Here is a 27,858-nt window from a genome sequence, read left to right as displayed (position 1 = left end):
TGTAGCAAAGCTGAATTTTCCACTGACTAGGAAAGTTTTTCGGATTGAAACAGCTCTCTAATTTTTTGGCTGGATTTCTCCAGCCCATTGACTACACCCAATCTGTATTTTTGAATGAAACTAGTGGTGACTCTTCCCTGCAGGGGCAAGAATTTCCATAAAATCATGGAATGGCTTGGATTGTAAGGGGCCTTAGAGACCATCTGCTTCCAACACAGGGACATCCTCCGCTAGACCAGGTTGCTCCATCCAGCCTGGGGATTCTCTGAAACCATCTCCTGATTTTATAATGCTTTGAAAATGGATGAAGCTGTAGCCTGGAGTGTCAATTACTCCTTAACCCAGGTCAAACTTTCCCCCTTTTTTTTTCTGTACTGGTTCCTTATTGCTCTCTCTGAATCCCTTCTATTTTTTTGGGGGGGGGGAAACTATAAATTTTATGTGGAGAAGGAAGGAAAATCTCTTTCTTACTGCAAGGGCCAGGTCAGCATCTTTTTTTAAAATCCCTGTGAGAGCAATTTGTCAGAAAACCTTGTGGGAAGCATGGAGCTTGAGCCTAGTGGAGCCAAGCTGAGCTTGAACACTCCCTTGATCTGAGCTCGTATCACCAGAAGGAAATCTTTTTATCAGTGACTTTACAGCATAAGGAGAATTTCCCAAAGGATGGGCTTCTTCCCTAGGTTTCATTCTCCAAGGAGGCCCTGAGAAAAGCAGATCCACTGGGAAGTTGGAAGCTCCAGACAAGTAGGTGCATGCACTGGTGTGCATTCTCACCTGTAGGTACACAGAGAGCTTTCCCAAATTGCCCAGAACCTGAGAAAATGGAGATAAAATCAAAAAGGCAATTGCAGTTAATTAAGCTTTCAAGGCAACTGGAGATTGGTTGGGATCCTGTGGGATTTCTGAGGCCTCCCAGAGCAATTTCAGTTGCAGTGTGGGCAGGAAGGTTTGGTGTCTGTGGTTGGAAATGTCTCAGCTGTGACTGTCACCTCTGGCTGTTGGGCTGTGCATGGCACAGATGTCACCACCAAAACACAGGTATTGTCTCATGGAAAATTCTTCACTGAAATTTTTTGTTTCAATCAAAAAAAAAATTAAAAAAGCATTCTGTGCATGACTGAACTCTGTTGTTCTTTTTCCACCTGCATACTTTCCCTTTTCTTCCCCATCCTCAGCAAAACCTGGCCTGAATTTTGTGTTATGGGTGATGGGAAAAAGCCACATACCAAGAAATCTTGGATAGCTCTTTGGTTTGTAGAGGAATTGGGATTTGACCAAAGAAGTGCCTGATGTGAGATGCTCAGGGGGTTGCAGGTGAACTGGTGTGGAGTAACAGGTAAAGTCCATTGTGACAGTTAAATGTCTTATTTTCTATGATGTGAGCTTGGAAAATTAAAGGAGGAGCCTAACTTTTAACTCCAGAAGAACCGAAGTCTTTAGGGATTCAGCAGTGGGAGTCACAAAATACATAAAGCTGTATGGGACAGCATTTCTTGCTGTGACCTTCTGTTCCTATGGAAATTTACGTTAAAAAAATGCTCTGCTCACTTCAGAATTTTGCTTGAGCCAACTTTTGGGTCTCCAAACACATTCTAACCATGTCCCATCAAACTCATTATTACCTGAAATTGCAGGTTTTGGGAGGTCCATGTGAGTATTTGTTCAGGCCTAGACTTTACCAGTAGCAGAAACACGTGATGTTTTTAAAAAGATAGCACAGACTTGTTTTTATTCCCTTAAGATGGCAAATCTTTCTTCAAAGAATCATGAATTAAACAAGACAGTGCCTCACAGCGGGTATTAAGGAAAAAAATAATAATTAAAAAAAACCCTGGAATGGTCTTTCCCTCTGGCATCTTCACTCAGGTTCTGCAATCAGTAATTCAAAGGAGGTTTTGTGGGAAGGGGAGGCGAGATGCAGGAGTTGATATGACTTCCCCAAGGGTGAGAACTTTGAGAGCTGGGACCTGAGCATTAATCTCTTTAATTCCAGCTCAGCACTTCACTGTGAGATCATTACTTTGTGTGATTAATCTGTGCAATGCCTCCAAAGCCTCTAAAACCATAATGCTACACAAGTATTGAGGAATGTTGCTGCCAGTTGGAGTATTTGGGAGTCTCTTGCCATCCCTGACACCTTTTTGCTTCAACTTTGAATACGGGGAAGCATTCCCTGGCCTTGGTTGGTCTTACTCTGTTCTGATCATCAGGGCTGATGTAGTCTTCTTTGAGGAATACTGTTTTCAGTTGGGACAAAGAGTTCTCAGTGCAAAAATCAGCTGAAATGCGTTTGATAAGTACAGGTACAACTGCAGCCATGACCTCATCAGTCATAGTTTTCTTGCAATGATGAGTAACGTGTTGTGTTCTTAAAACTCATTTCCTAAAGACAGGAGAGCAGTAACGGGACACTGTGTGTGTTTATAGGCCCCTCCAAATATATCCCAAATAACCTTCGGAACCTTGAAGCAGTTCCAGCCGCCTTTGAGAAACTTCAAAGTCTTCAAATCTTGCAAATTCTGTGGAAACTGAGTAGCAGTGCTTGTGGGGGGTGGGCGTTGAGTGGAGAGACCTTGAGACTTCCCAGACTCGATGCAAATTCTGCAATGTAATTTTACTTCTTAGGTAATCCGTGTCTGATTTTTTAGGATGTTGCCAACTCCTCAGCTGAGGTCATGGTATTACCAAAGCCTCGAGTGTGATGCTGGGCAGTCACTTCGCCCTTCCGCTGCGTTGACCCCGATTTTATGTAGGATGACTTCATCCTCCTTCTCTCAGAGGCACGTGCTGCCTCTTTCACATTAGCAGATTTACCAGCAGCACCTCACACATCTCAAACTCTTTGTGAATCCCATCGGCGCCCAGAGCCCTGGGAGTAGCTGATGCATCACGTTGCAAACTGTGAAATCGAAGATTCAGCCCCACTTTGATGCTCTGGCTCTGTGAGCAGCAGAACTAATGTGGCTCAGCATACTAATGAGGGAGGTATTTATTGTTCGGGGCCTGCCTGGTGTTGAGCTTCACCCTAGAAAAATTCCTGGGAGGATGGTCTTCCTCTCGGGATGGGCCTTGTGGAGTCCTGGCAAACAACTGGTGTGGCAGGGGAAAAAGCCCAACTTTCAAGGAAATAGCCCCAAAATTAAATCCTCTAAGTAGTTTATAAAGGAAGGAAGGAAGGAAGGAGGAGGGAATGAAGTGGAAATCGTTGCTTTTCACGGAGAGAAAGTGAGGATGAAACTAAGGAGAGGCCTAAGCCCACAGGTCACCCCAGGGATAAAATTAAGGTGTCAACAGCTTTTGACGTCTCTGGAGACATCAAAAATGTTGTTTTCATTTTGGAGAAGCCCTTCTCAAGCACTGTCTATTTGGATCACTGACATCTGTTCATTTTAATTGGAAAGGAACCAAAATGAGTGAAAGTGTCACTTTTAACCTTGTCTGGGCGTGGTAGAAAAGCACTTGGAACTAAAAGCTGGTGGTGGTGGTACCTGGAAATACTGACTGGGGAAAGCTTCATTGAGATAAAACCTCTTTACAAAGAGGTTTATGTCTTTATAAGACAGGATTTGAAAATTCTGTGTGTTTGTCAGGTGCCACATCCTTTGGGGTTTGCTGGGAGAGGGGAATCCTTTACACTCCTCAAATTTGTCATCTGAGCAGTTTAAATTCCCCAGAAAGGGGTGGGGGATTACTTGGGAAAATTTTGCTTGCAAGGGTGGCTTCCACCAGGAGGGGAGAATGCCATGGGCTCAGGGTTTGTGCAGGAGGGCGTGGTGGTTTCTGGGAATTTGAGAGATTTCCCTGGAGGCTGGCCTGGTTGGAGACCCAAACCTCTGAATTATGTGTAATGTAACAGCTGAGTTAATGGGGAAATCACAGAATCATTTGGGTTGGAAAAGATCTCCAAGATCATTGACTCCGACCTGTGACCCATTCCCACCTTGTCACCCAGACCAGAGCACTGAGTGCCATGTCCAGTGATTCCTTGAACACCTCCAGGGATGGGGACTCCAGCACCTCGCTGGACAGCCACCTACAGTGCTTAACAACCATTTCCATGAAGAAATTCCTTAAAATAAGATGGTCTCCTGAATATCTGTCCTCTTGACTCAGCTGGAGGGCCTCGAAAAGCCAAGATGATTTTGGTTTAGGTTCCCTTAGCAATGAAATGTGCATCAAAAATCGTAAACACACAAATTCTGCTTGATTTTCTTGTCTCCTCCACATCCAGCCTTTATATCCCTGGGATGGTCTTGATTTATTTCCACCGAGAAAATCAAATTCCTTCCGAACCACACAGTCTAGAACTCAGAGCAGCGCCTTGACACGGTGTTGCTTGGGGAACCCAAAGGGTTTTAGGAGCCTGATTGGAAATTCCAGCAAACCAGAACTGTTGGCAACCAACTTCCAACTCGAAATCCTCCAGGAGCACAATGCACTACAATTATAGCAGCATTCCCGGGTCAGGAAACAAGCACAGCCACTGCTGTATTCCTGTGTGTGATATTTCTGACACACAATGTTATCTTGGGGATTGTTACGTCGGCTTTTATGTGGCACAGGGAGGGTGGGGCAGAGGTTAATTGGTCATGTTAATGGTTTTCATGTTCCTGATTTAGGCTCTCAGTGCTGTCCTTGGGTTCGGAGGGAGTTACGAGAATAATTCATTCCATTGTGGCGCTGTCACATCTGTGGTGTGGGGAGATGGCTCCAGCTACAGCCCAAATCACTGAAAAAGCTCATTCAGTCAAGTTTTGGGGTTTTCTCCTGCTTATACCACGCTGGAAAGTCCTGAGAATCCTAATGGATGGATTTGCTCTGAAACCAGCCTTGTCTGTACAGATCTGTACCCAGCTGGGCTTCAGCTGAGGGACAGGAACTATTCACTGTGTATTTGCTCAAACCCATCTCTGGCAAATTGTCTTTAATTCACCCAAAGCATTTCTCTTTGGACATGTGTTCTGGAAATGTCGAAACTAGTGCAGAGTTCATGGCTTTGTGGTTACAGGGGTTTTTTTCCTTCATAGAATTAGAGAATTATATAATTGTTTAAGTTGGAAAATGCCTTTAAGATCATTGAATCCAACCCTTAGCCCAGCACTGCCAAGGCCACCACTAACCCATGTCCCCAAGTGCCACATCCACTTGGCTTCTAAACCCCTCCAAGAGTGGTGAATCCATCACTGCCCTGGGCAGCTGTACCAGGGCTGGACAACCACTACATGGAGAAATTTTCCCTCATATCCAATTTAAACTTCCCCTGGTGCAACTTGAGGTCATTTCCTCTTGTCCTCAAAATATAAAAAAGCCCAAACCACTGCAACCAAAATTAAAACCCCAAACCACTGCAACACCCAAACCCTCCACTTGTTTTGTTTAGTGACCATTCCTAAAATACTTCTGCTCACCAAAGCTATGGAAATAGGCACCTAATATATTGGTTGAGGGGTACACCTCAATGAAAAATGAAAAAAGATTGGCTTTTTTTATTATTATTATTATTCAGTGTCTGGTGAGAGAAGGAGAATCAGCGAGGAAGTTAAAATTTTGGGGTCTTCAGCTTCCTAATGGCTCGAAATGCATCTTTTTGCATGAATTTAAAGTTAGAAAGTGTTCCAAGCCAGGTTTGAGAGGGCGTGGAGCAACCTGGGATAGTGGAAGGTGTCCCTGCCCATGGCAGGGGCTGGGACCAGGGGATCTTTAAGATTTCTTCCAACTCAAACCACTCTGTGATTCACAAAAGATATTAAATGCCTGTCTCTTTTCCTAGCAGCTGAAATGTCACAGCCATCATGGGGTGGTTACAGAAGAAACACACACAGCCATTCTGCCAGGGATCAAACTTCCTTTTTATTTATTATGTGCTCCTCTCACACATCAAAAGCTTATTTGCTAAAGACCATTTGCTTTTCTCCAGCCAGACCAACAAGGCTGCGCTCAGGAAGCAACAGAGGGATGGCTTCATTTTATAAGAATAATAAAAAAAAAACTTCTGAGAGAGCTCATCATGTCATACTTCCTCTATTCAGGACTCCAAGTCTTTCACAAAACTGAGGAGAATCCCATGGGGCCACAGCCATGCCGGGGTGGTGGATTGAATGACTTAAGTATCTTTTTCTGGTCTGATTTGTGACTGTAGCTTTAATTTATTGCGTCCTCTGTAAACCACAGATATGTTTGTTATTTGCAATTACATGGTAAAAAAAAAAAAAAAAAAAAAGAGCTTTATTTGGATTTTTAAGTCATTCTTGTTCTTTGCAGTGGCATTTGTTGCAGTGAAATCCTTTTATGAGACTTGTGGGGAGAGTTGGGTTGGAATAGCTTCTCAAAGGGGCACGTGACAGGCAGCAGCTCAAGGAAGGGATAAGATTGGATACTAGGAAAATTCCTTTATGGAAGCGGTGGTCCAGCCCTGGGGATCTAAAAGCCCGATGGATGTGGCACTGCTGGGGGAACAGTGGACTCAGTGACCTCAGAGGGCTTTTCCAGCCTTGATGGTTCCCTGATTCTAAGCATAAAAATGAAACTTTTATCCCTTCGTGAGGCCTGAGTAGTGCGGCGTTCACCCAAGTCAATTATGTCCATGGAATATTGGGAATATTCTTTTTTTACTGCAGAAACCCTCCTACCTGAAATTTAAACACCTAGAGGAGCTGAACTTAAGTTTCTCTTTCAAAAAATTGTCCCCATGAGAGGCACCTCATGGTCTGATGTCTATGGTCACCATATTCACGTGCCTTGAGTCAGCAACCTTCTCCTTGTCACTTAACTTTAAATTGTTCATGGTGAAATGTCCTGTGTGTGTAATAGTTTCTCTGTTTCTCTTGACTGAATCTGAAAATCTTGCATTTTTAGAGCAGGGGGAAACCTGTGGTCCAGATCCAGGGATTTAGTGATAAAATATTTTGGGAAAAAAATTAGCTTTCATGTTGGTTTCAAATTAATCAATCCCTTAAAAAAGCAGAAAGAGAGGATGCCCAGAGAAGCTGTGGCTGCCTCTGGATCCCTGGAAGTGTCCAAGGCCAGGGTGGATGGGGCTGGGAACAACCTGGAATAATGGAAGGAGTCCTTGCCCGTGTCAGGGGGTGGAACTGGATGATCTTTAAGGTTCTTCTCACCCAAAACATTCTGGGATTCTCATAGGATTCTGTTCCAAAGGACGCAGTTACCAACCACGCTGTTCAGCAGTGCTGATTTGGGGAGGTTCTGCTGTCTGGATTCCAGTCGGTTGTGAAAAGGCATCTCATTCACAGTGTGGTGGAGTTGTAGGCCCAGTGCATGGAGCAACCAGGCGTGAAAATAATTAAGTTGCTCATAAATATTTTACTATATTTTTGAAAATGTTGCCCAGTAATTGCTTTCCTATCATTGCTTTCTGCCTGCATGGAAATAACATATGCCAGCATGAACCTCAGTGGCAATGGGGAAGGATTGAGTGGGAGAAAATGAGGTTATCTCTTGATCAGTATTTTATCAGCTCAATAAAAATATTTTGATTAGGAAAAGTAGTGCACTGTCCCTCAAAGAGGCACAGGCTTCTTGTGATTTCTGTGTCACCAGAGTTGTTTGAGGAGGGCTGAATCCCACACGGCTTAAAAACACCAAACCACTAAGACCAAAGGATCATCTTTTAACAACTCTGTCATCTGCTTTAAAATCCTTTTCATTTCTTCAGCCTGAGTGCCTGGAAGGAAACTGGAGCTCTTCTCCTAAGTGGTATGGCTGTCTCTGACTTGTTCTGGTTATCCTTCATGTAGGAGAGGAGAACTTGTGGGCCGGGGCAGATCAGAGGGCCTTGAGTTAAGGGATTATCAGCCCCCGAGGTTGGGGTGGTCACAGGGCTGCAGCCACTGCTGCTCCTGTTTCCATTTGTCCTGGGCATGAGGTGGCTCCAGCTACAGAATCACAGAACGGTTTGGATGGGAAAGAATCTTAAAGAACATCCAGTTCCACCCCCCCATCAAGGTCAGGGACACCTTCCACTAGCCCAGGTTGCTGACAGTAATACAGTTGAGTTCAGCCTTTTGTTGGGGAGATGAAAATAGAGGATGAATTGTGAATAACATGGGAGGGCTAAAAGTCAGTCGTCCCAGGATGTTGGTTAATCACTTCAAAGATAAGGAGCTGCATTTTAATGACATATTTTTCAGAACTACTGAACATTAAGTTTTGTGTTGGTCTCAGCAGGGGCTTGTACTCACCATGGTGTTTAGGAGTAGTTCTTACAATCTTGAGTTAGCAGGAAATATGTTTATTGCAGTGATATTGGGTTTGTAGTAGGCTTATAGCAAAATCTATATATAATTTGTAGTAGCTATATTATATTAGGTTTAGAGATATATAAATCTCAGAAACAAAGAATCACAGGATGGTTTGAGTTGGAGGGAGGTTTAAAGATCATCCAGTTCCATGCGCCTACTATAGGCAGGGACACCTTCCACTATCCCTATGACTAGCCCCAATGTCCAGCCTGGCCTTGGACACTTGCAGGGATCCAGGGGCAGCCACAGCTTCTCTGGGCACCCTGTGCCAGGCCCTCCCCACCCTCAGATTTCTTCCCAATATCCCATCCATCCCTGCCCTCTGGCAGTTCAAAGCCATTCCCTCTGTCCTGTCCCTCTATCCCTTGTCCCCAGTCCCTCTCCAGCTCTCCTGGAGCCCCTCAGGCACTGGAGGGGGCTCTGAGATTTCACTGGAGCCTTTCCTTCTCCAGGTGAGCACCCCCGCTCTCCCAGCCTGGCTCCAGGGCAGAGGAGCTCCAGCCCTTGGAGCATCTCCATGGCCTCCTCTGGACCTGCTCTAACAGATCTATGTCTTTTTTCTGCTGTGGAGCCCAGAAAATGCCATTGATCAATGCCTTGGCACAACCCTGCAATTCTTGGCATTGGGATCTGGCTGGAATTACTGAGCTCAGCCCAGGCTCCCTTTCCTCACTCTTCTGGGAAATGAGGAATAACCCAACTGCATCCCAGGAGTTCTGCAGGTGCAGAAGGTGGTCAGTGGGAGCTGCAGGGTGCAGGTCCTTTGTACCTCCCTGCCCTTCCCTGAGCTCACTCTCCACGCTCTCTGCCTGCTGCAGATCCCTCCCTTCTGGTGTTGAGACCTTTCTCTCCATCCCTTCATCCCGTGGCTCAGGAGGCAGCGGTACCCGATGGATACAGCACGGCGGAGGATCATGGCACTGTGCCACCGGCCTCGCCAGTGACCTCAGCCAAGCCCCTCTCCCTGCTCCTGCTGCTTAAAATCGAGGATAAAAGGCATTATCTCATAAAAAGGAAGGTCTGAAGGTGATGCTTGCACGTAGCTCTCTTTGTTGTAGGTGTCTGCACTCCCGACGTCCTTCTCATCCTGGAAATCTAAAGGCTCTGTGGCGGCGTTCGGCAAAGGACTGCAGTGCACGGGGCTTGTGGCAGTGTGCAGTTAATCACCAGGCTACATCCAAAGGAAAAGAGAAACCCTTTGCTCATAAAAAGGGTGGAAAAGGGATCGAGTTATTGCATGAATCAGGAGATCTTTGCAGCAGCACAGTGCCATTGCTGCGAAAATTCGTGGGTACCTCAAAGACAGGGGCAACAGGAGCGCTGAGCACCACAGGGTTGTATTTTAAAAGCCCCACAGTTCGTGTCTTTTTTGGATGTTAGAGAAAATTGTGTGGGCAGAAGCAGTGGTAAAGTCTCTGCACTTGTATGAGGGAAGCTGCTGATGGGTTTTACCAAATATTTTCGTGGTGAGTCGAGACACTTGTGGAGGAGATAAATGATAGAGCTCTCCAAAATGCCTGGAGGCTCCTTGTGAAGGGTGGCAAACTGGATTTCTGGGCTTTGAGGGTGCAGCCACGGGGGAGTTATCAGAAAGACAAAAAGATAAATCCAGGATTACTGCCGGGATGTTTGCTGGTAGTAAATATACCCGTGAGATGTGCAACAGCCGCTGGAAAAACCACGAGCGCCGATGCTGGGTACAGTGCAAATATCCACGAATTGGTTAAAAAAAAAAAAAAAAAAAAAAAAAAAAAAACCACAAAAAACAACCCAAACCCTCAGCGTTCAAAACGAGTTCTGCAGGGAGAAGAGGTGGAGATGCCAAAACTGGGAGGAGGAGCTCTGGTAGCCGGCGTTGAAAAGCCATTTCCTGAGTGGGAGGCTGAAAGGATGGATCCTGTAGGTTTGGAGTAACACGGGAACGCTGCCTTTCCTATTGCCCCCCGCATTCCCCTTTTTTTTTTTTTTTTGCCGGGCCATATTTATTATTTCACATGGGTTATAACTTCCTCGTCGGCGCACGGGGGTGTGGGAGGGGGAAGGAAATGACACTTGCTTTCTTTGCAGGACTTTGGGAAGAGCCGCAGAGTAAAGGTTGGCTCTAAAGAGCTCGGTAGAAACGCCGCGCTTCCGAGCGAATTCCTGCAGGTACATCGGGTGAAGTAACCTGAAACCTGGCGTTTGGGGTGGGGCGGAGGAAGATTGCAACCTGTCCAGTTTTGCCTTGTAACGTAACACACCGTGGAAAAGGGCCTGTCTGGGGGTTTTTAACACTTTTTTGGTCTTTTAGGCTTGTAATGGCTCGATGGTTTTGGGGCGCTCCCCAGGCGAATGTGGCTGGGCTTCTTTTGCCTCCAGAGCCCTGTTTCCCTTCAAACAGTCACAATCGGGCAGGAAATGGGTTTCTTGTTCAGCCAGCCTGGTTTTCTCCACAGCAAAAGCTCCCTGGGTCTTGCTTGGAAGCTCTCCAGCCCTGCTCAGCCCCACGCTTCTCCGTGCAATTCCTCCAGAGCAGCATCCAGCCCAAGCTCCGACTCACCTGGCTCTCTGCACAGCGTTCCTTGGGGGTTTTTCTGCCTTTTACCTCAAAAAAGAAAACACCCAAGCAGCTTTGCCTGTTCCTTTTTATGTCATTGTACAAAATGCGGCTGTCACACCCACCGGCTTCCTTTTAGGTTTCACCCAGCTCTGGGCTCCGGGTGTCTTGAATAAAGGGATTTATGCCTGGACATGGCAGTGGCAGGCTTTTCTCCTGCCATGACCAGACTCTCAATGTGACATTCAGGGCTGTAAAACACTCCCTGACAATAGCTCGCGTTGTTCAAAGAGCAGCAGAAATAATCGAGGGTGTTTTTTTTTCTCTTGGGTTTTTTGGGGAGGTTTTTTTGGGGTTTTTTTTTGTTTGGTGGTTTGTTGGGTTTTTTTTGGTGAGAAGAATAACATCTTTCCAGGCTGGCTGGGGAGGCGAAGGGCAGGCACTGTTGGAATGTGGAGGGGAAACTCTGGAAGGGGTGACATGGCAAAGGGGGTCTTGAGGTTGTTTTCTAGAAGGTTTTTAAAATCATGGCATTGGACTGTCTCTCAAACAAGGTGTTGGGGCCTCTGTTCCTTTTTACACACGTTTTTGTACAGAATAAAATAATTCCATGATCCAGGTTTCTGTGTGTTTGCAGGGACCCTCTGGCTCTGCACAGCTCCCTGACAGGAGGGGACAGCCAGGGGGGGATCAGACTCTGCTTCCAGGCAACAGGGACAGGACGAGAGGAAACAACCTCAAGTTGTGCCAGGGGAAGCTTAGATTGGATATTTCTTCATGGAAAGTGTTGTCCAGCCCTGGCACAACCTTCCAGGGCAGTGGTAGAGTCCCCGTCCCTGGAGGGATTTAAAAGCCGTGTGGATGTGGCACTTGGGGACATGGGTCAGTGGTGGCCTTGGCAGTGCTGGGGGAATGGTTGCATTCAATGGTCTTGGAGGGCTTTTCCAACCTTTTTGATTCTGTGATTGTGCCCAGGGCTTTATCCATCTTGAAAACCTCCAGGGATGGAAATTGCCCAACCTCTGGACACCCAGCTTGGCTGACCTCGTGTGGTGGAAAAGCTTCTCCCTGCCCATTGAACATCTCAATTCATCTCCCATCACCTCCTTTCCTCCCACCCTGTGAGAGCTGGGCTCTCCCTTCTCCCCAGTGTCCTTGGAGATGCTGGAAAGCTGCTCCAAGTCCCCTTCCTCACCTGGTGCTGGTAGCTAAATATGCCCAAAGAGAAAAAGAGGCAAATATTTGTGTTTGTGCACCTACCACATAACCTCAAATTAAACTTAGAAAAGGAAATCTTTTGAAGAAGTTACCAAAAAGATGCATTAGCAATTCAGTGACATTTCTTCCTGGTTCATTAGCCCATGTATCTGGTGACTTGCCTCTTCTGAAACTTTCATAGAAAAATATTTATTTTTTTATTTTGCATCAGTCTGTGCATTCCTTGCTGTCAGTACCTAAGAGGTGACGTGATCCCAGCATTATTTTGTCAATTAGGCATCTTTTTGGTGCTGTGACCTGAATACAGGATAGAGCAACTGCTGACTTAATCCTCTTCAATACGATTTTTATCTTCTTTCTTATAAATATTTTTTAAAAATCAATTTCACCACCAAACCAGATTCTTTTTTGTTGATTTTTCCAATGCTGTGAAAATAAAGCACTGAATAAATGTATTTTGTACTGTGAACGTGCTGGCGGAAAAGCTTTTGTGCACCCTTTAGACACAACCCGATCCCAACCTCATCTATTACAATTTTATATTTGTAAAAAAAAAACAAACAAACAAACAAAAAAAACAAACTTACTGAAATATGCTTATTTTCTTTAAAAAAAGGTTTTTAAAATGAGCTTAAACTGGGGGAAAAAAACAAACCCCATGCAGTAGTTGTGGCCATGTCCAGAGTCTGCTCAGCACGTGCCGTGGGTATGAATGAGCGCTGGCAGTTTTGTCTCGGGGCTGGATTAGGCACAGTTGCTACTGGAAACTGCACAGCCTGGCTCAGGGAGGCTGTTCCTCCCCAAAACAGAGTCCCTGCCCATGGCAGGGGGTTGGAACTGGAGGATCTTTGAGGTCTCTTTTGACCCAAACCGTTCTGTGATGCTGTGAAAGCACCACCGAGGTTGGGGACCTCACTGGGGTGATGAGGACAAGCCCCATCCAGCATCGCTAAATGTCACTTACTGGATTTTGACCTCCAACAACATCCAGGGGAGGCTTTTCCTTCTGGGATTTGCTTTGAGCTGCAATGTTCTTGCCTTCATTTCTTTTTAAAAAGTGTCTTTTCAGGACTCAAACCCCACAAAGTCTGGGTTTTCTGCACTGTTTGTGTTTCAGCTTGCTCACGCAGTTGTCAGTCCCGGAGCAGCAATGGTGGCTTGGTTTTGAGATGTAAAACAAAAGCTTTTGTGCAGCATGGCTGGTGTGTGCTGCTTTCTGCTGTCAGAAGGGAAGCTGAGCCTTGTGCTCAGCCCGTTCCTCCCCTGGCCTTCCTGTGAGTCCATTGAGCTGGCCCCTGTCAATCAGCAGTGCTTTCGGAACGAGCGTGTGGGATAAAGCTCCAAAATGTGTCTGTGTCAGCTCGGGAGCGGCGCCTGCACTGCTGGGTTTGGGGGTGTGCAGAGCTGCCCACGTGCAGTCAGTTTTGCACAGTCATTTTTGCCTGTCGCAGGAGTTAGACTCAATAATCCTTGTGGGTCCCTTCCAACTGAGGACATTGTGTGCTTCTAATCGGGGATCTCTGATGTGTAGCAGAGCTCGGGAATTTTCTTATCCGCAGCTCCTGGATCCCATTCATTCTTTTTAGACTCAATCTAATAAAGCCAGCTTTAAACTGCAGCCTTGCTCTCTGGGGAAGGGACAGGGTGGTCTATCACGCCCTCCAGAATCACTAGGAGCTCCATGTATGGTCTATGGGGATGTGGCATTTTAGTACTTAAAGAGGGAGAGTGACTTTTTATACAGGCAGATAGTGATAGGACAAAGAGGAGAGATGGTTTTAGAATAGAAGAGGAGAGATTTAGATTAGATTTTAGATGGAAATTCTCTCCTGTGAGGCTCTGGCACAGGCAGCACAGAGAAGATGGGGCTGCTCCACCCCTGGCAGTGTTCAAGGCCAGGTTGGATGAGGCTTGGAGCAACCTGGGATAGTGGAAGGTGTCCCTGCCTGTGGCAGGTGGTTGGAATGAGATGATCTTTCAGGTGCCTTCCATCCCAAACCATTCCATGATTCTCTAACACCTTTTGCTGCAGTGAGATCTCCCCTCCCCGTGCTGATCTGCCCTTTGCAGGCTGAGAAAAGCACAGTCAGGTTTTATTTCACCCTGGCAGCATATTTTAAAGCCAGGCTGACAAGAACAGTGGACCTGAGAACAGAAAAGATGTCGAGGCAGTGATGATTATTGGGAATGTTAGAGCAGCATGGGGAATGCAGTGATGCAGAAATAGTAAGAATCCTTTTGGGTTGGGTTGTTTGGATCAGAAAAACCACTTGCTTTTAGGGTTTTTTTTTCAGATATTTGCTGTTATTTTTTGTCATTGACTGCTGTGCTTGAGTGAAACGCCCCCTGCCCTTGTCTTGGGAGTAGTAGCTCTCAAGGCAGCTTTGCCACCAGGACCAGCCTGTCCTCCTCTCTGTTGCCAGAGAAAGCCTCAGCTCTTGCAGAGCAATGACCTCCAGTTTGTACTTATATACCTGGAATTCTCCCTGGAGCTGTATTGTGCAACAGGGAGCGTGATTCCACATGTGTTTTATGTAAGCCAGAGAGGATTCCGGGTGTTGTGTTGGAGAATCAAAGCCCTGTTTGGGGGAACCTGCAGTCTGACTATCCAGTTGGACAAGCTCAACTTTCCCTGCAATTTACATAGACTCTGCCAGAATGTTAATTGTGCCAGGCTCCAGAACTACCTTTTAACTCCTTAGGAGCGTGGAGGGTTTCCAAACCATCTTCACCCTCCTGTTTAAATAACAGCTTTGGATGTCTGTGTCCAGCACCCACTCATTCCCCTTGCAAGCTTTTATGGCTGAACTGTGTCATTTGGGACATTTCTGCACAGCTTAAGAAGGTCCTTTCCTCCCCATCTGCTTCCCCATTGTGAGGAAGTGGGGATCTCCCTCAGAGCAGAGTTTTTACCTTTATTCATCCCAGAAACTGCTCCTCTTTGGGGCCGACTATTTGATGCCCGTAATGTCTTGGCACTTCAATTCTGTTTACTTGTTCTCAGTTTATGGCACTTTCCTAACTAAATTCAACCAGAATAAACAGCATCCGGAGAGAGAAATTCCAGTTTATTGTGAATATCAACAACACTGGAGAAACAGCTGTTCAGATCAGGGGCAAACTCACTCAAAAATCATTATCTCATTTATTAGAAGGCAAAAAAGAGCTTCAGGTGTCAGAGATAGAGAAGGAATCATCTCTAATTTGGTTTGTTGTGGTACTGTGGGAACACAGGTGCACTTAGTCCCAGCTGGAGCTGTGGCAAAACCTGTCCCCTGGAAATGCTGGAAGCTCTGCTGTTGATTTACATGGATGCAGAGTGCAACCCTGCCTGCTCACAGATTGTTATTATTTTACCATCTGCAAAAGTTTCTGCAGGAAAACCTTCCTTTGAATAGAGAAGGTTTAGGATAGTAAGGAAAACAGGCATAAATTAGGGCAAAACCATTTGGGTTTGTTCTTGCTGCAGGGCAATAGTGGGAAAAGAAAAAGAAAATTAACCTCCTTTTTCCCAGGATACTGCCTTACCTGGAGCATGTACCTTCCCTAAGAGGTGGCAGATGGATTTCTTTGTTTTTCTTCAGGCTTGTGAAGCATCCAGGATTTTTGGAGGAGCAGCTGTGTGCCTCAAGAGTTAGATTTAGATGTCTCCTTGCAGCCTGGCATATTCCAGCTGCTGCTCCTGGTAGGGCGGACGTGTCACACACAGGATCTTCTGATGCCATCCCAGACTCTGTGGCAGCTGGGATGGTCTTTAAGGTCCCTTCCAACCCAAACCATTCTGTCATCCTTTGTTATTGGCAGTCTGAGTACTTGGCATCTTCACTGTTAATGATTTTTTTTTAAAGTTTAGGTAATTAATCATCTCAAACTAGTCCTGGTAGCTAAGGTAGGACAGAATATCTGTGTGGGAAGGCAGAGTCCTCGGTGGACACTTGGCATTCACTTAAGGGAAGGACCTGAGTGAATTTGAACCAAAAATGTTTAAACTGAATTTAAAAAAAACACCAACTTTTAAAAACAGCATTTTGTATTTTAAACAAAGAATACAGAGCTATGGGCAGACTTCCAGAGATGCAAAAAACTTATTTTAGTGTTGGAGTAGGGTCTTTACTGGTGAAACAAAACTGAAACCCCCAAAAGGACCTGAGACTTGTGGTCACCTGAAGCCTGCAGGAGATCCCTGTGGTGGATTAAAGGGAAGCTCCACAGCTGCACACAACACCTGCCACCACAGCTCAGTCAGAGCTTCTCCATCCGTGAGGAAGTGTCATCCATGACTTTTGGCTCCACTTTCCATCTCTAGTATGTCCAAAGGTTACAGGATTCCCATGGTAGGACTCCCCATGCCGAGCTGGAAGTACCCCTCTGCCGGTTTGGTGAGTCCTGCAGGTTTAGTCCTGCTGTCCACTGTATCCCCCCAAAAGAAATATCAAAACCTCTGGCAGGAAAGAAACCAAGTCCTGGATCTTTTGCTGGTTTTGGGAATCTGGGTGGAGTAGATGTGGCTCCTCCAGGGCTGCACCCCCAGAAATTTGCCCTGTAGTCCCTTTGTATTGTAACAACACCCTTAATGCTTCCAGACCTGATACACATGAGGGTTTGTGCCACAATTCTCCTGATCCTTATGTCTGCCAAGTCCCCACGGACTTCAGTGGTGTTTGTGGGGCGGGGAGATTGTCAAAACTCTGAATTTCATCCAGCCTAAAAGCTACAACAGAGCCAACGTTACTGTTTGGTGCAAAGTGCTGAGTAATCCACAGCAGAGAACAGCCTGGTTCTGCGGCGTGTCCATCCCTCCCCTCTTTGGAGTTACCACAGGGACACACCCCTGTTGTGTGTGGGGAGTTGTGTCCGGATTTAGGTTGGATTTTAGGGAAACGTTCTTCACAGAAAAGGTTGTCCAGCCCTGGCACAGCTGTCCAGGGCCCTGGTGGAGTCCCCATCCCTGGAGGCATTTAAAAGCCATGTGGATGTGGCACTTGGGGACATGGGTTACTGGTGGCCTTGGCAGTGCTGGGGAATGGTTGAATTTGATGTTCTTAGAGGCCTTTTCCAACCTAAATAATTCTATGGTTCTGTAAAATTGAGTGGATTTATTTACAAACTTTACTTTGACAGTGAACTTAGAGCCTGATGGTCAGACCTGGAGATGAAGCTCTTCCACAAACAGACTGAAGCGGTGCAGTGACAGTGGCAGAAGTGAAACCAATTTTCCCTTGGTCTCTGCTGCTCTGGTTTTGTTGTTTTTTGTTGTTGTTGTTTTTCTTTGCTCATGTTTAGCTTTGTTAAAAGCCTTACTCTGCACTTGTCATCAGCTGAGGGTTCGTTTGAGGTTCAGCTGGAGCAGGATGGGGTTGAGGCGTCACAGGGGTGTGTAGGTGTGTAACGGGGTGTCCTGATCAGCACTGATAACAGATCTGGAGATGCAAACACCCAGCCCTCAGAAAGGAGCCACCAAAAAGGGTTCTGGGGAGTCCAAGTGTCAGTGACAGGCAGAAAGGAGCCGTTGTCTTTTGAGACGCCGTAATTCTGATCTTGCGTCTCGAAGGAGAGAGGCACAATATCCTGGCTACAACAATGTTGTGTTTATATCCACAGCTCAGAAATCTATCTGTGGGAGGAATGAATCCTGTTGCTGTCCAGTGCTAGAACTTGCTGGAGCTTGATCCTTGGGTTGCTTCCTGAACAGTCACTCCCTGTCCCTGTCCCTGTCCCAAGTCCTTCAGGCACAAAAATCCCAGCCAAAGCCACCATTTGACTCCTGCATCATGTGGACCTGCCTTAAAACCAGATCCTGCTTGCCTTCAAGTGGATAAATCTCTGCCTGAGGTTTGGCAGGCTGTGTGCTGGGATCTGGTGGAATGACGGGCAGGAAAACCCAAGTGAAACCTCTCCCTGCAGGAACAAGGATGTTTCCATCACAGTGATTTACACTAGTGAGCAGAGAAGGGAGTGGCAATACAGGTGGGATGTGGGTTAAGGACAACCCACGTGTCGCTTTCCATGTCAGACATGGAAATTCTTGAATTTGACATTTGGCAAGCAAAAAGCATGATGGGATATGGGTTTTATTTCCCAAAACTTTTAGGGAGGCACTAATCATAGAATCCTGGGATGGTTTGGTTGGAAGGACATCAAAGACCATTTCATTCCAACACCTTGCCATGGGCAAGGACACCTTCCACTAGCCCAGGTTGCTCCAAGCCATGTCCAGCCTGGCCTTGGACACTTCCAGGGATCCAGGAGCAGCCACAGCTTCTCCGGGCACCCTGTTCCACTGCATTCATTCACACCCAAAATGTACAGGATACAGCACAGCCTCTTGCAAACTCTTGGCGTGTGTCCCACCTGCTCTGTTCATGAGGTGGGTCAGATTAAGATGCCTTCCTAAAAATGAAACCAGTCCTAAGCCATCAGCAGAATTTGACCTTTGGAGCATTTTGTGAGGTTCTGCCTCACCTCTGCCCCGTGGCCACTCATGTCCCCAGTGCACTGCTCAAATCCTCATGTCCATTCCCCCTTCCCTGCTGCTCCCAGCAGATCTGGGCTGTGCAGAGGATGACTGGTGGTGCAAGTGGGTTTTTTCCCCCCTTCATACGTTTGTTTATTCATTAAGGAAGTCAAAAGAGGAAGAGGAATAGAGAGGTTGCAAATGTTTTGCGTAGAAATGAGACCTCAGTGACTGGGCTGCACGTTGCCCTCTGTGGGCAGCTCCAGTGTCCCCGGTGAGAGCTCGGGAAGATCGAGGTGCCCTGCCAAGGTGTGCTCAGGTAGGGTCACAGCTTGTTTGCGTATCTGCTTGCATCCATATGGCCCAGAGTTCCTATGGAAACAGGCTGGGAGAGCTGGGGTTGTTCAGCCTGCAGAAATGAAGGCTCAGGGGAGATCTTCCAGCACCTTCCAGTGCCTGAAGAGGCTCCAGGAGAGCTGGAGGGGGACTTTGGGCAAGGGCCCAGAGTGACAGGACAGGGGGAATGCTCTTTACACTGGCAGAGAGTAGGTTTGGACTGGATATTGGGGAAAAGTATTTTACTCTGAGGGTGCTGAGGCCCTGGCACAGGTTGCCCAGAGAAACTGTGGCTGCCCCTGGAGGTGTCCAAGGCCTGGTGGGGCAGGGCTTGGAGCAACTTGGGATAGTGGAAGGTGCCCCTGCCCATGGTAGTGGGTGGAACTGGATGATCTTTCAGGTCCCTTCTAACCCAAACCATTCTGTGATTCTGTAATGCCAGTGTCTGACTGTCAGATCTTCACTAATGAAAACCTCTGATGTGCAGTTGTGTATCCACTGGCTTCCCGGAATGTGGCTCTTAAAACCAGTGGCCACCTCTGCATCCCGGGATTTCTTTTCTTCTCAGCTGTATCACTTTAATTCACAAAGGATCCCTCTTTTCAAACAGCTTTGCCATGTCTCTTTGCACATTCCAATCTAAAAACCAACAAGGTCTAAATTTCACAGGCACCAGGAGATCGTGGGGTGCTCCTGCTCCGGGATCAGGCGTCAGCCCTGCATCCCATCCACGGGAGCAGGCCTAGACTGTAGCTTGGAAAATGCCAGGGAATGGTTTCTCCGTGCGCACAGAGAGGGCGAGGAAAGGAAAGCAGAGAGGTTTGCCAAGGGAAATGGTTCTGTTACACACAGAGTGTTTTCTTTGGGTGTTTGTTTCCCACCCCTCGCCCGGGATGCGGAGCTAGGTTTGGGAGACTGAGCGCGCCGGGTTTATCTCGGGGTGTGGCGTTGCTGCAGGCTCTTATCAGGTGTGTCCTGGGGAGCAAAAACCATTCAAACAAAAGCCTTTCACCTCCATTTGTGCACAGTTCCTGCGCTTGGCCAAGGGTTGGTGTCTGCACCGGGGAGGGATTGGTCCACAATTAACGCGTGTACGTGAAAACTGATGGGTTTTTTGGTCTTTCTTTTTTTTTTTTTTGGGATGGAAATCCTAGGGTGGATTGGTACAGATGAATGAGATTAGAAACACCAGTGAGGCTGTATGGAAGGACCAGAACCAAAATTAATTAGATTAGAGTTACAGAATATTAGAATTACAGAATCATTAAGGTTGGAAAAGAGTTCTGAGATCAGCTCTGGAAGGAGCTGCCGTGGTTTAGAAGCGTAGGAAAGCTTTTCCTCCTAAAAACTGCCAGCTTGTTCAGCTGTCAGGAGAGAGCCGGATGCTTTCCTTGCTCTCAGCTGCTCCTTTAGCTCTGACAGGCTGTTTGCTGGGATGAAAGGAGAGACAGCAACAGGCAAAACTGCGAGAGCTGCCGGCGTTTGTTGCTGTCACACCTGCGTGGTGGCACTGCCAGCACGGCAAACAGGCAGGTAGAGTAAATAATGCTGGATTTTTTTTTTTTTTTTTAAGCTCTTTTCTACAAGAAAGGAGATAACGACTGGATGCTGTCCCATTTTCAGCCTAGGAATTGTTTGCCAGACTTGAATTACAGGAATTGCTTTGGTGAGGCAGAGCAGCTCCATTAGCTGGGAGCTGACAGGGGCTGGGGGAGGCTTCGCACGCCGTGGCCCCGCGTTGTGCACCCGTCAGGAACGATTAAAGGAGCTGTTTGTGATGGAAACAAAACCAAATTGGGCTGATGCTTTAAGGGGAAATAAAACAGGGAAGAATAACTTTATTGAGCTTGTTTATTAAATCTTGCTGTGCTCCCTTCTGAGCAGCAGAAACTGTTGGAGCTGCTGGTGCAGCCAGCTTGTGTTTTGTCTTTCCCTTTTTTGAAGTGATTTGGTGTGGAGAGGCTTTGGACAAAACCTTTTCATATCCCTTTGGCTTAGTTGCAATCCTAAACTGATCTGCTGGTGACAGACTAAAACTAATTATGGCCAAAGAGTGCAGAGAAGAGGTTTTAAAGCTGTTGTTTTGATAAGATGGTGGGTGTTCAGAGAGGCTTGGGAATTACTGGGTGTTAAGATGCTGATGTTGGCCCATGCCAGTATCCATATTCCATCGTAGGGAGGGAGAGATGAGTGTGCTTTCACTGCTAAACTACTTAGAGAAGGTTCTGCTTAAAGATGGGGGGGAAAGTCACCATGCAGCCACTCATGCTCAAGCAGAAGAGCAGAAAGAAGCTGGCTGCAGATTTTTTTCCCTTTGTATCTCACTAATTCCTTTGTCCCTGCAGCTGAAACAGCTCAGTTCTGCTCCCTGCTCCTGTTGGTTGTGGAGCATCTCCCAGTTCCCATGTACCCCTGCCCTTTTAGTGTTTCATCCTTCACCTTTATTGAAGACAGTTCAGTGCCACCCCCTGCCAAGGGCAGGGACACCTTCCACTGTCTCAGGCTGCTCCAACCCCTGTCCAACCTGGCCTTGGACACTTCCAGGGATCCAGGGACAGCCTCAGCTTCTCTGGGCAACTTGTTCCAGGTTGCCCCTGGGCTGGTTTGGTGTTTCACACCCTTGTTCTCTGAGCAGTGATGATTTTTTGGTGCTGTACAGAGCGTATTGTGTTTGCTCTCACCTGTGGCGCAGTGAGCGTTACCAGATGGTTTGCTCAAAGTTGATTTTTTTTTTAACACTTCTAGTAGTAGTAGCTTAGTGCTTGCTGCTCTTTACTATATGTTTTTTAGCCAGGCAAAGTGCCAGCATGTCTGTTGGAGGAAAAAACTCCTGGCTGAATCCTGGAGAATAAGCTGAGCTCGAATTCCCTCTGAAGGGAGAGAACTCAAGTCCCACAGGGAGGATTTTTCATTATAATGGTCCCATTTGGTAAATTAGTGACCATTTTTGGAAGGAAAGCTGGATGACTTTGGGGGCATCCCCTGATATCCATGAGGAGGAGGGAGGTGTGGTGCAATACCTGGAGCTGGAGCTGAGCATCACCAGCAGCAGCAGAGCCGTTCTCTGGACAGGGACACCACCCACAGCCCTGCAAGCTGCAGGATACCTGTGGGATAGCTAAAGTATTCCATGTTTTGGTAAAAGCCCCTGAAGGTCTTAACAAAAATCCCTTGATAGTTACCTACTCCAGGCAGACCTACCTGTGTATGGTGATTTAATGATTTAACCAAGTCTCTGCTCTGATTCTTGGGGCATCATGTGCAGGGCCAGGAGTTGGACTTAATGATCCTTTTGGCTCCCCCCCCCCCCAGCTCTGGATATGCCAGAATTCCAGAAGGAGAAGAAGTCACTTTGTAGTTTATTTGTTCCTCCCTTATCCTTGCTCATTAAATTGGAAAGATTTAGGGTTGTTTTTTCTTTTGGGACAGGGATCATCAGGTCACTCTTAGGATAACCTTCCTGACCCCAGCAAGCATTCCTACCTCTGTTCCAATTCAGGTGGAATTGGAAGAGGTGCAGTGGAGTATCTCTGGTTTTTGTGAAGATGACTTGTTTCTTCACATAAATTTGATACAGCAAAGTGCGAGGGATTTGGGTCTCCTGCTCTTTATTTGGTTTACACACACCTCAGGGGGTTGTTTTTCTAGCAGCCTCTCTCTGCAGCCACCTATAACTTGACCTGTTTCATGTATCAGGGGGTGCTTAGGATGTGATATTTAGGAACCAGAGAACACAAACCAGCATTCCAGAGGAAGCAGGTCACACGAGCTCTCCTCACCCCTTCTCCTCAGTTATTTAGGCTTGTTTTGGGTCACTGTGGGGCTGTGCCTGCCCCAGCGGGATCCCAGAGGAGCTCCAGCCTTTTCAGAGGCAGCAGCTCCCTCGCAGCGCTGTCCCAGAGGACTGTGGCAGATTGCAAACACTCTCAGCACAATCACACGGACCCAATTAGCATAATGATGCTGCCTAATTTATGCACAAATTGCCCTAATTTATGTGTGTCGATACATATGATTAAACCAAGCACAGGTGGAACAGAGTTTGATCTCACCCGGCCAATGAAGCACAAAGCTGCATCCATCCCAAGATGTGTGAGTGGCCCGAAATTCTGCTTTCTCTTACTAAAATATGGAGGTCTGTGTTGTTTTGCTCTGGCAGCATGAATGGGGTGCAGGGCAGGGCTAAACTCGTGGCAGGAGGTAAGAGAATAAAGGATTCCGGGGCTGAGATTTGCATGGATTAAAGGCAGCTTTAATTTGCCTTGATACACTTGGGTTTCAGGTGGATTAACAGGCGGCAGGATTTGGGGCTGTCTAGCCAACTAATACCTGCCTTCCTTTATTTTAATTATTTTAATAAGGGATGGAGACTCCTGGAACTGTGGGCCACCTTTGCCAACCCCTGATCTTGAGCATTTTTGTGTGTAATGTTTTATACCATTAATATTCCCGATTAACAAAACTGCTGTCATCATCTGAATTCCCAGAGTACTTTCTCAGCAGGGTTCTTCTAAAAACCCGCTCTCAGATTGTAACCTTATATTCCTCATTTTAATAAAAGAAATTGGTAATTTTTTTCCATAGAATTACAATCTGGTTTGGGTTGGAAGGGACTTAAAGATCATCTTTATCCAACTTAATCTGACATGGTCTCCGTCGCCTGTGAAATTCTGTGATTTTCCTGCACTTAGCACCATCCAGAGCTGTGTTGGGAATCTGTCAGCCTTGTGAATGAAAGAATAAATTGACCATGAAAATATTGACAGCACATTTGCTTATGCCAACTTCCCGATTCAGTCCCATAAAATTTACCACTTTAAATGCACAGAGCTACCAATATACTCCCATCCTAAATCCAAAACACTGTACCAGCTACTGGGAAGAAAATTAACTCTATCCCAAAAATCAATCCTCTCCCAGCCAAAACCAGGACAAGCTGGTCACAGCACGAAGCCTGTCTGAGTTTGAGAACTTTTTGGACAATGCTCTCAGGTACAGGGTGGGATCCTTGGGGTCTTCTACACAGGAGCTGGACTCAATGATTCTGATGGGGCCCTTCCAGCTCAGGATATTCCGTGATTCCAACCATCCTAGAAGACACTTGACTGTGAGTCCAATGATCTCTTTCTTAACTGGAATCTCTTTCTGAAGCAACTTTGTGTAACAGCATTATCAGAAATACCTGGATCAGGTCAGTGTTAGATTTCCCAATGCTGCCAGGCTTAAAAAACCTGAATTTTCGTGGCAGAGAATGGAAATTCCTTCCTAGATCCAGCATGTCTTCCTTACCATTGGTGTGCTGTACCAGTAGGTTAAATTGCTTTCATCCAAATATATCCAAATGGTATACAAATAATAATTATGAATTATTATGGTATTCCCGAGGCCAGTGGGTCGCGGGGACGGCTTTCCACACTCAGCTGATGGCACCAGGTCCTCCGGATGCAGCTTTTTGGGAGGATTATCTGGCAAGAGGATTACACTGCTAGCACCTCAGGGCACACTGGGGTCAGGAAAAGGCAGAGGAGTGGAAAGGATTGTGCGGGGCTGCAGGAACCGAATGTGGGACACTCTCAGCTCCGTGCCACACGCATCAGTCGTGCTTCCTCTCAGCACAGAAACCGATTTCTAAGGCCAGTGAGTAATTTCTAAGAACAGATGTGGATGTAAGACACTCCTGTGAGGGTGCACGACATGAGATGTTTCTGCTCTGACATACTCGAGTGCCCGCCCGCGCCGTGCTCCGTACCTGTCACAGGGAATGAGTCTGTGAGTCACTGCAAGTCACGCATCCCCAGTTCCCCTCTGCTCCTGCCACTGATCCGTGTTTACAGCCATCTGAAGGCACAGCCGGCTCTGCACCCCATTCACACACGTGCCCCTGACATCTATAAGCTCTCTTGTGTTCGTTCTGCCTTTGCATTTGCTGTTTTTTGTTATCTCCCAGTATACACTCGTCTCTCCAGAGATGTTGTCCTTGTCTTGCGGGGAGCCATGAGCGTGCTCTGCGTGAGCCTTACTCCACGCTTTGGAAGATCTCAGCTTCATTGCTGATTCCCTTTGAATTCTCAGATTGTGGTAGCAGCAGGGGAGCTGGAGAAGAGGAGGCTTTGGGGAGACCTTCCAGCACCTGGAGAGGCTAAAACAGAGCTAGAGAGGAACTTTGGACAAGAGCATGGGGTGATGGGACGAGGGGGAATGAACTTAAGCTGTAGGAGAGTAGATTTAGATGGGATATTAGGAAGAAATTCTTGGCTGTGAGGGTGATGAGGCCCCGGCACAGGTTACCCAGAAAATTGTGGACTTTGATCCCTGGCAATGCCCAAGGCCAGGCTGGACAGTTTTGGAGTAACCTGGAGTAGTGGTAGGTGTTCCTGCCCATGGCAGCAACACTGGACTTGATCATCTCCAGAGGTCCTTTTCATCCCGTTCAATAATTCTCTGATTCTCTTGCACTTAGCACTATCCAAAGCTGTGTTTAGGAATCTGTCAGCCTTGTGAATGAAGGAATAAATTGACCATGAAAATATTGACAGCGCATTTGCTTATGCCAACTTCCTGACTCAGTCCCATAAAATTTATTGCTTTGTTTGAATGCACAGAGCTAACCAAAGGATGACAGGGCCTCACTCCTGCTGCACAGGGACGAGAGGACAGGCTGAAGGCTGGACTGAATTCTTGTAGCCCTCAGACCCCTCTGCCCCAGGACAGCAGCGTTCCTGGGAGTGTTGGGAAAGGCTGGATCATAAAGAAGAAAATGCAAGTGGTACGTGGGAATATCAGCAAGTCTGGCACATCTGGGGTCACTCATCTAGAGCCAGAGACGAGAGAAAGCAGACGCCTCAGCTGTTCTCCAGTTCCCCTTAAAAAAGAAGTATCGGGAAAAATAACCCAGCTCTCCTCCTCCCTGGCAGATCCAATGTCTTTTAATCTGCTCTGTCTCACAGCTTCTCTTACAGTGGAAGTTGCTGGTGGTCTGCTGGAGTTAAGCAGCAGTTCTGGCAGACTTCAGAGCAGACGTGATCTCCAGGTCTCGTTGCTTTGAAGCTCCCGGTTCTATCACACTCAGCTAAATCAGATTTTTTCTTCTCCACGGAGGTAGAAAATCAACCCCGTGCGCCCATCTGATTGCAGTGCTGAGACTTGTCTAATTGAACAAGTGCTCGAGTCAACACTTGAGCAGGATGAAAAACAATGAGGAGATCACCCAGGGATTATGTCTGAGCTCCACGGCTCCTGGCACTGGCGGAGCAGATGGCTGGGTCGCATCCTGCCCAAGGCTGGGCAGGAAAGATGTCGATAGGAAAAGAAATATATATTAATTTGATTTAAATGTATTCAGCTTGAAATCTAGAAGTGCCTCAGGTCTCTAATTCTGTACTTCATAGCAGCAGCCCAGAAGATGGGATTAGTTGAGGGTTGCCTCTGCAGGCTCCTGCAAGGAGCCTCGCTGCTGCCTCAGAGCTGATGTGGGTAAAAAAATATTTTGGGAAAGGGAACTGGGATGCAGGGAGTTGAGACAACTTGGTTGGTCATGTAGAACTGGGGAAGAGCCAGGAACAGTGTGGACATGTCAGGTGAACTGTGAGCCCCTGTGGTGTGGCTGTGCTGATGGTGCCAGGAGTTCAAACCTGGGAGCTGGTGGGGAGGGAAGTGGTTTGTGCAAGAGTGTGAGAATATCACAAACATCCCTGCAGGTCTGCAGCCTCCAGCTTGTTCCTTATAGGATCACACTTTTTCCTACAGCCAAAGTCTGTATCCAGAGAGGTTTGGCCTTGGGGAAGTTGCTGGTGGTGGCTGTCCCATGGGTACGTGGCCACCAGAAATCCTGGTGACCTCCATGTGGCTTTCTGTCGCCTTCCCTTGGCATGGGAGTAAATGAACACACAGAACTGCTTTTCCCAATGCCCAAAGTACTTCTGTCTGGGGAAATACGCCCTCAGTGGAGCCCAAAGTGATTGTGGTGCCCTCACTGCAATAGAAATTATCTATTTCCTCTAGCTCTGGACCCTCCTAAACTTTATTTGCTTTTACCCAAACAGCAGTGCATGTATCAGGCCAAGCTGGGAATATCAGAGTCCCTTCATCTGTAACTGCTGCTGCCCTGTAATTCCCTGCTGCCACCTCTTCCCAAAAGCACTTTCAACCTTGGAAACTCCCAATTTTGCTTTCTGTATTTAAAAGTTATTTCCATTTTTTCCAGTGTGTCTGTAGCTTGAGCAATAATGTATAACTGCATTTTGCATCTGGTAAAATGAAGCAGAATTGCCTTGCTGGCAGCAGTAAAAATGCTGTTTCCCTATGATGTTGCTGTATTTTAACTCTTTGGTTCTAAAAGCTTTTTTTGTTTGTTTGTTTGTTTGTTTCCAGGGGGCAGCACTGGAAGAACCTTTATGGGCTCCTCATGACGTGCAGGTGGACGATTGACCAATGATAATTAAGGTAGGAAGAGGTGCTGTTAATTTTGGCATCTTCTCATTTGTCCTGTCCTTGAAATAAAACGGTGCTGGCCGGTGGACCGACGGTCATCTCTCTATTTTGGGGTTCAGTACACAACAATGGCACTATGACCAAGCAGTAACTTGTGCTAAAGTGCCCCTTTAAACACAGAGGGAAGGGAAATCTTATTTAAGAACTACCTGGGAACGTAACTAAGTGGAAAAAATCTGACTTCCTCCCCCAAAGGATAATAAGGTCTCTGTTGGTACGGAGTTGGAAGGGACATGACTCTTATTTGAGAGCACTCAGCACAGGGATTTTTTTGTTCTGCTGAAACCCAGTGGTTGGGTTGGAATTCAGGTTCTAACTTGCCATCTCAAAAAAAAAAAAAGAAAAAAAAAGAAAAAAAAACCAACTCGAACTAAAAATATATTTTATTCATTTATTTTCATCTTCTCGAGCTTCTGTGGAAAGCTGGTCTATCTCCAAATGTGGCAAGAGAGTGCTCAATTCTTGATTGATGAAACAGAGGAAAATCCCTGATTTAAAAGCAGCAAACTGTTGTACAAACTTGGAGAAGAAAATACAAATGTGAGCAGAGTTAAATGGATTTA

General features: G+C 46.6%; 1 protein-coding gene across 3 annotated transcripts in view; it reads left to right on the top strand.

Annotated features, from left to right (window-relative positions):
- PTPRA (protein tyrosine phosphatase receptor type A) overlaps positions 1-27,858 on the top strand; it is a 115,552-nt gene that overhangs the window by 30,002 nt on the left and 57,692 nt on the right. Inside the window, exons 1-2 of one of the 3 annotated variants that reach the window (XM_066185215.1) lie at positions 9,243-10,409; positions 27,176-27,247. In XM_066185215.1, coding sequence (XP_066041312.1) covers positions 27,236-27,247 — 12 coding nt within the window. In that variant the 5' untranslated portion in view covers positions 9,243-10,409; positions 27,176-27,235. Of the gene's footprint in view, positions 1-9,242; positions 10,410-18,770; positions 18,789-27,175; positions 27,248-27,858 lie in introns of those variants that run through there. The other 2 variants (XM_066185216.1, XM_066185214.1) reach the window with 2 other exon arrangements.

Source organism: Chamaea fasciata, unplaced genomic scaffold (assembly GCF_029207755.1).
Source record: "Chamaea fasciata isolate MVZ Bird 193981 ecotype frontalis unplaced genomic scaffold, bChaFas1.0.hap1 SCAF_6, whole genome shotgun sequence".
NCBI lineage: Eukaryota > Metazoa > Chordata > Aves > Passeriformes > Sylviidae > Chamaea > Chamaea fasciata.
This window is presented reverse-complemented; position numbering and strand designations above follow the sequence as displayed.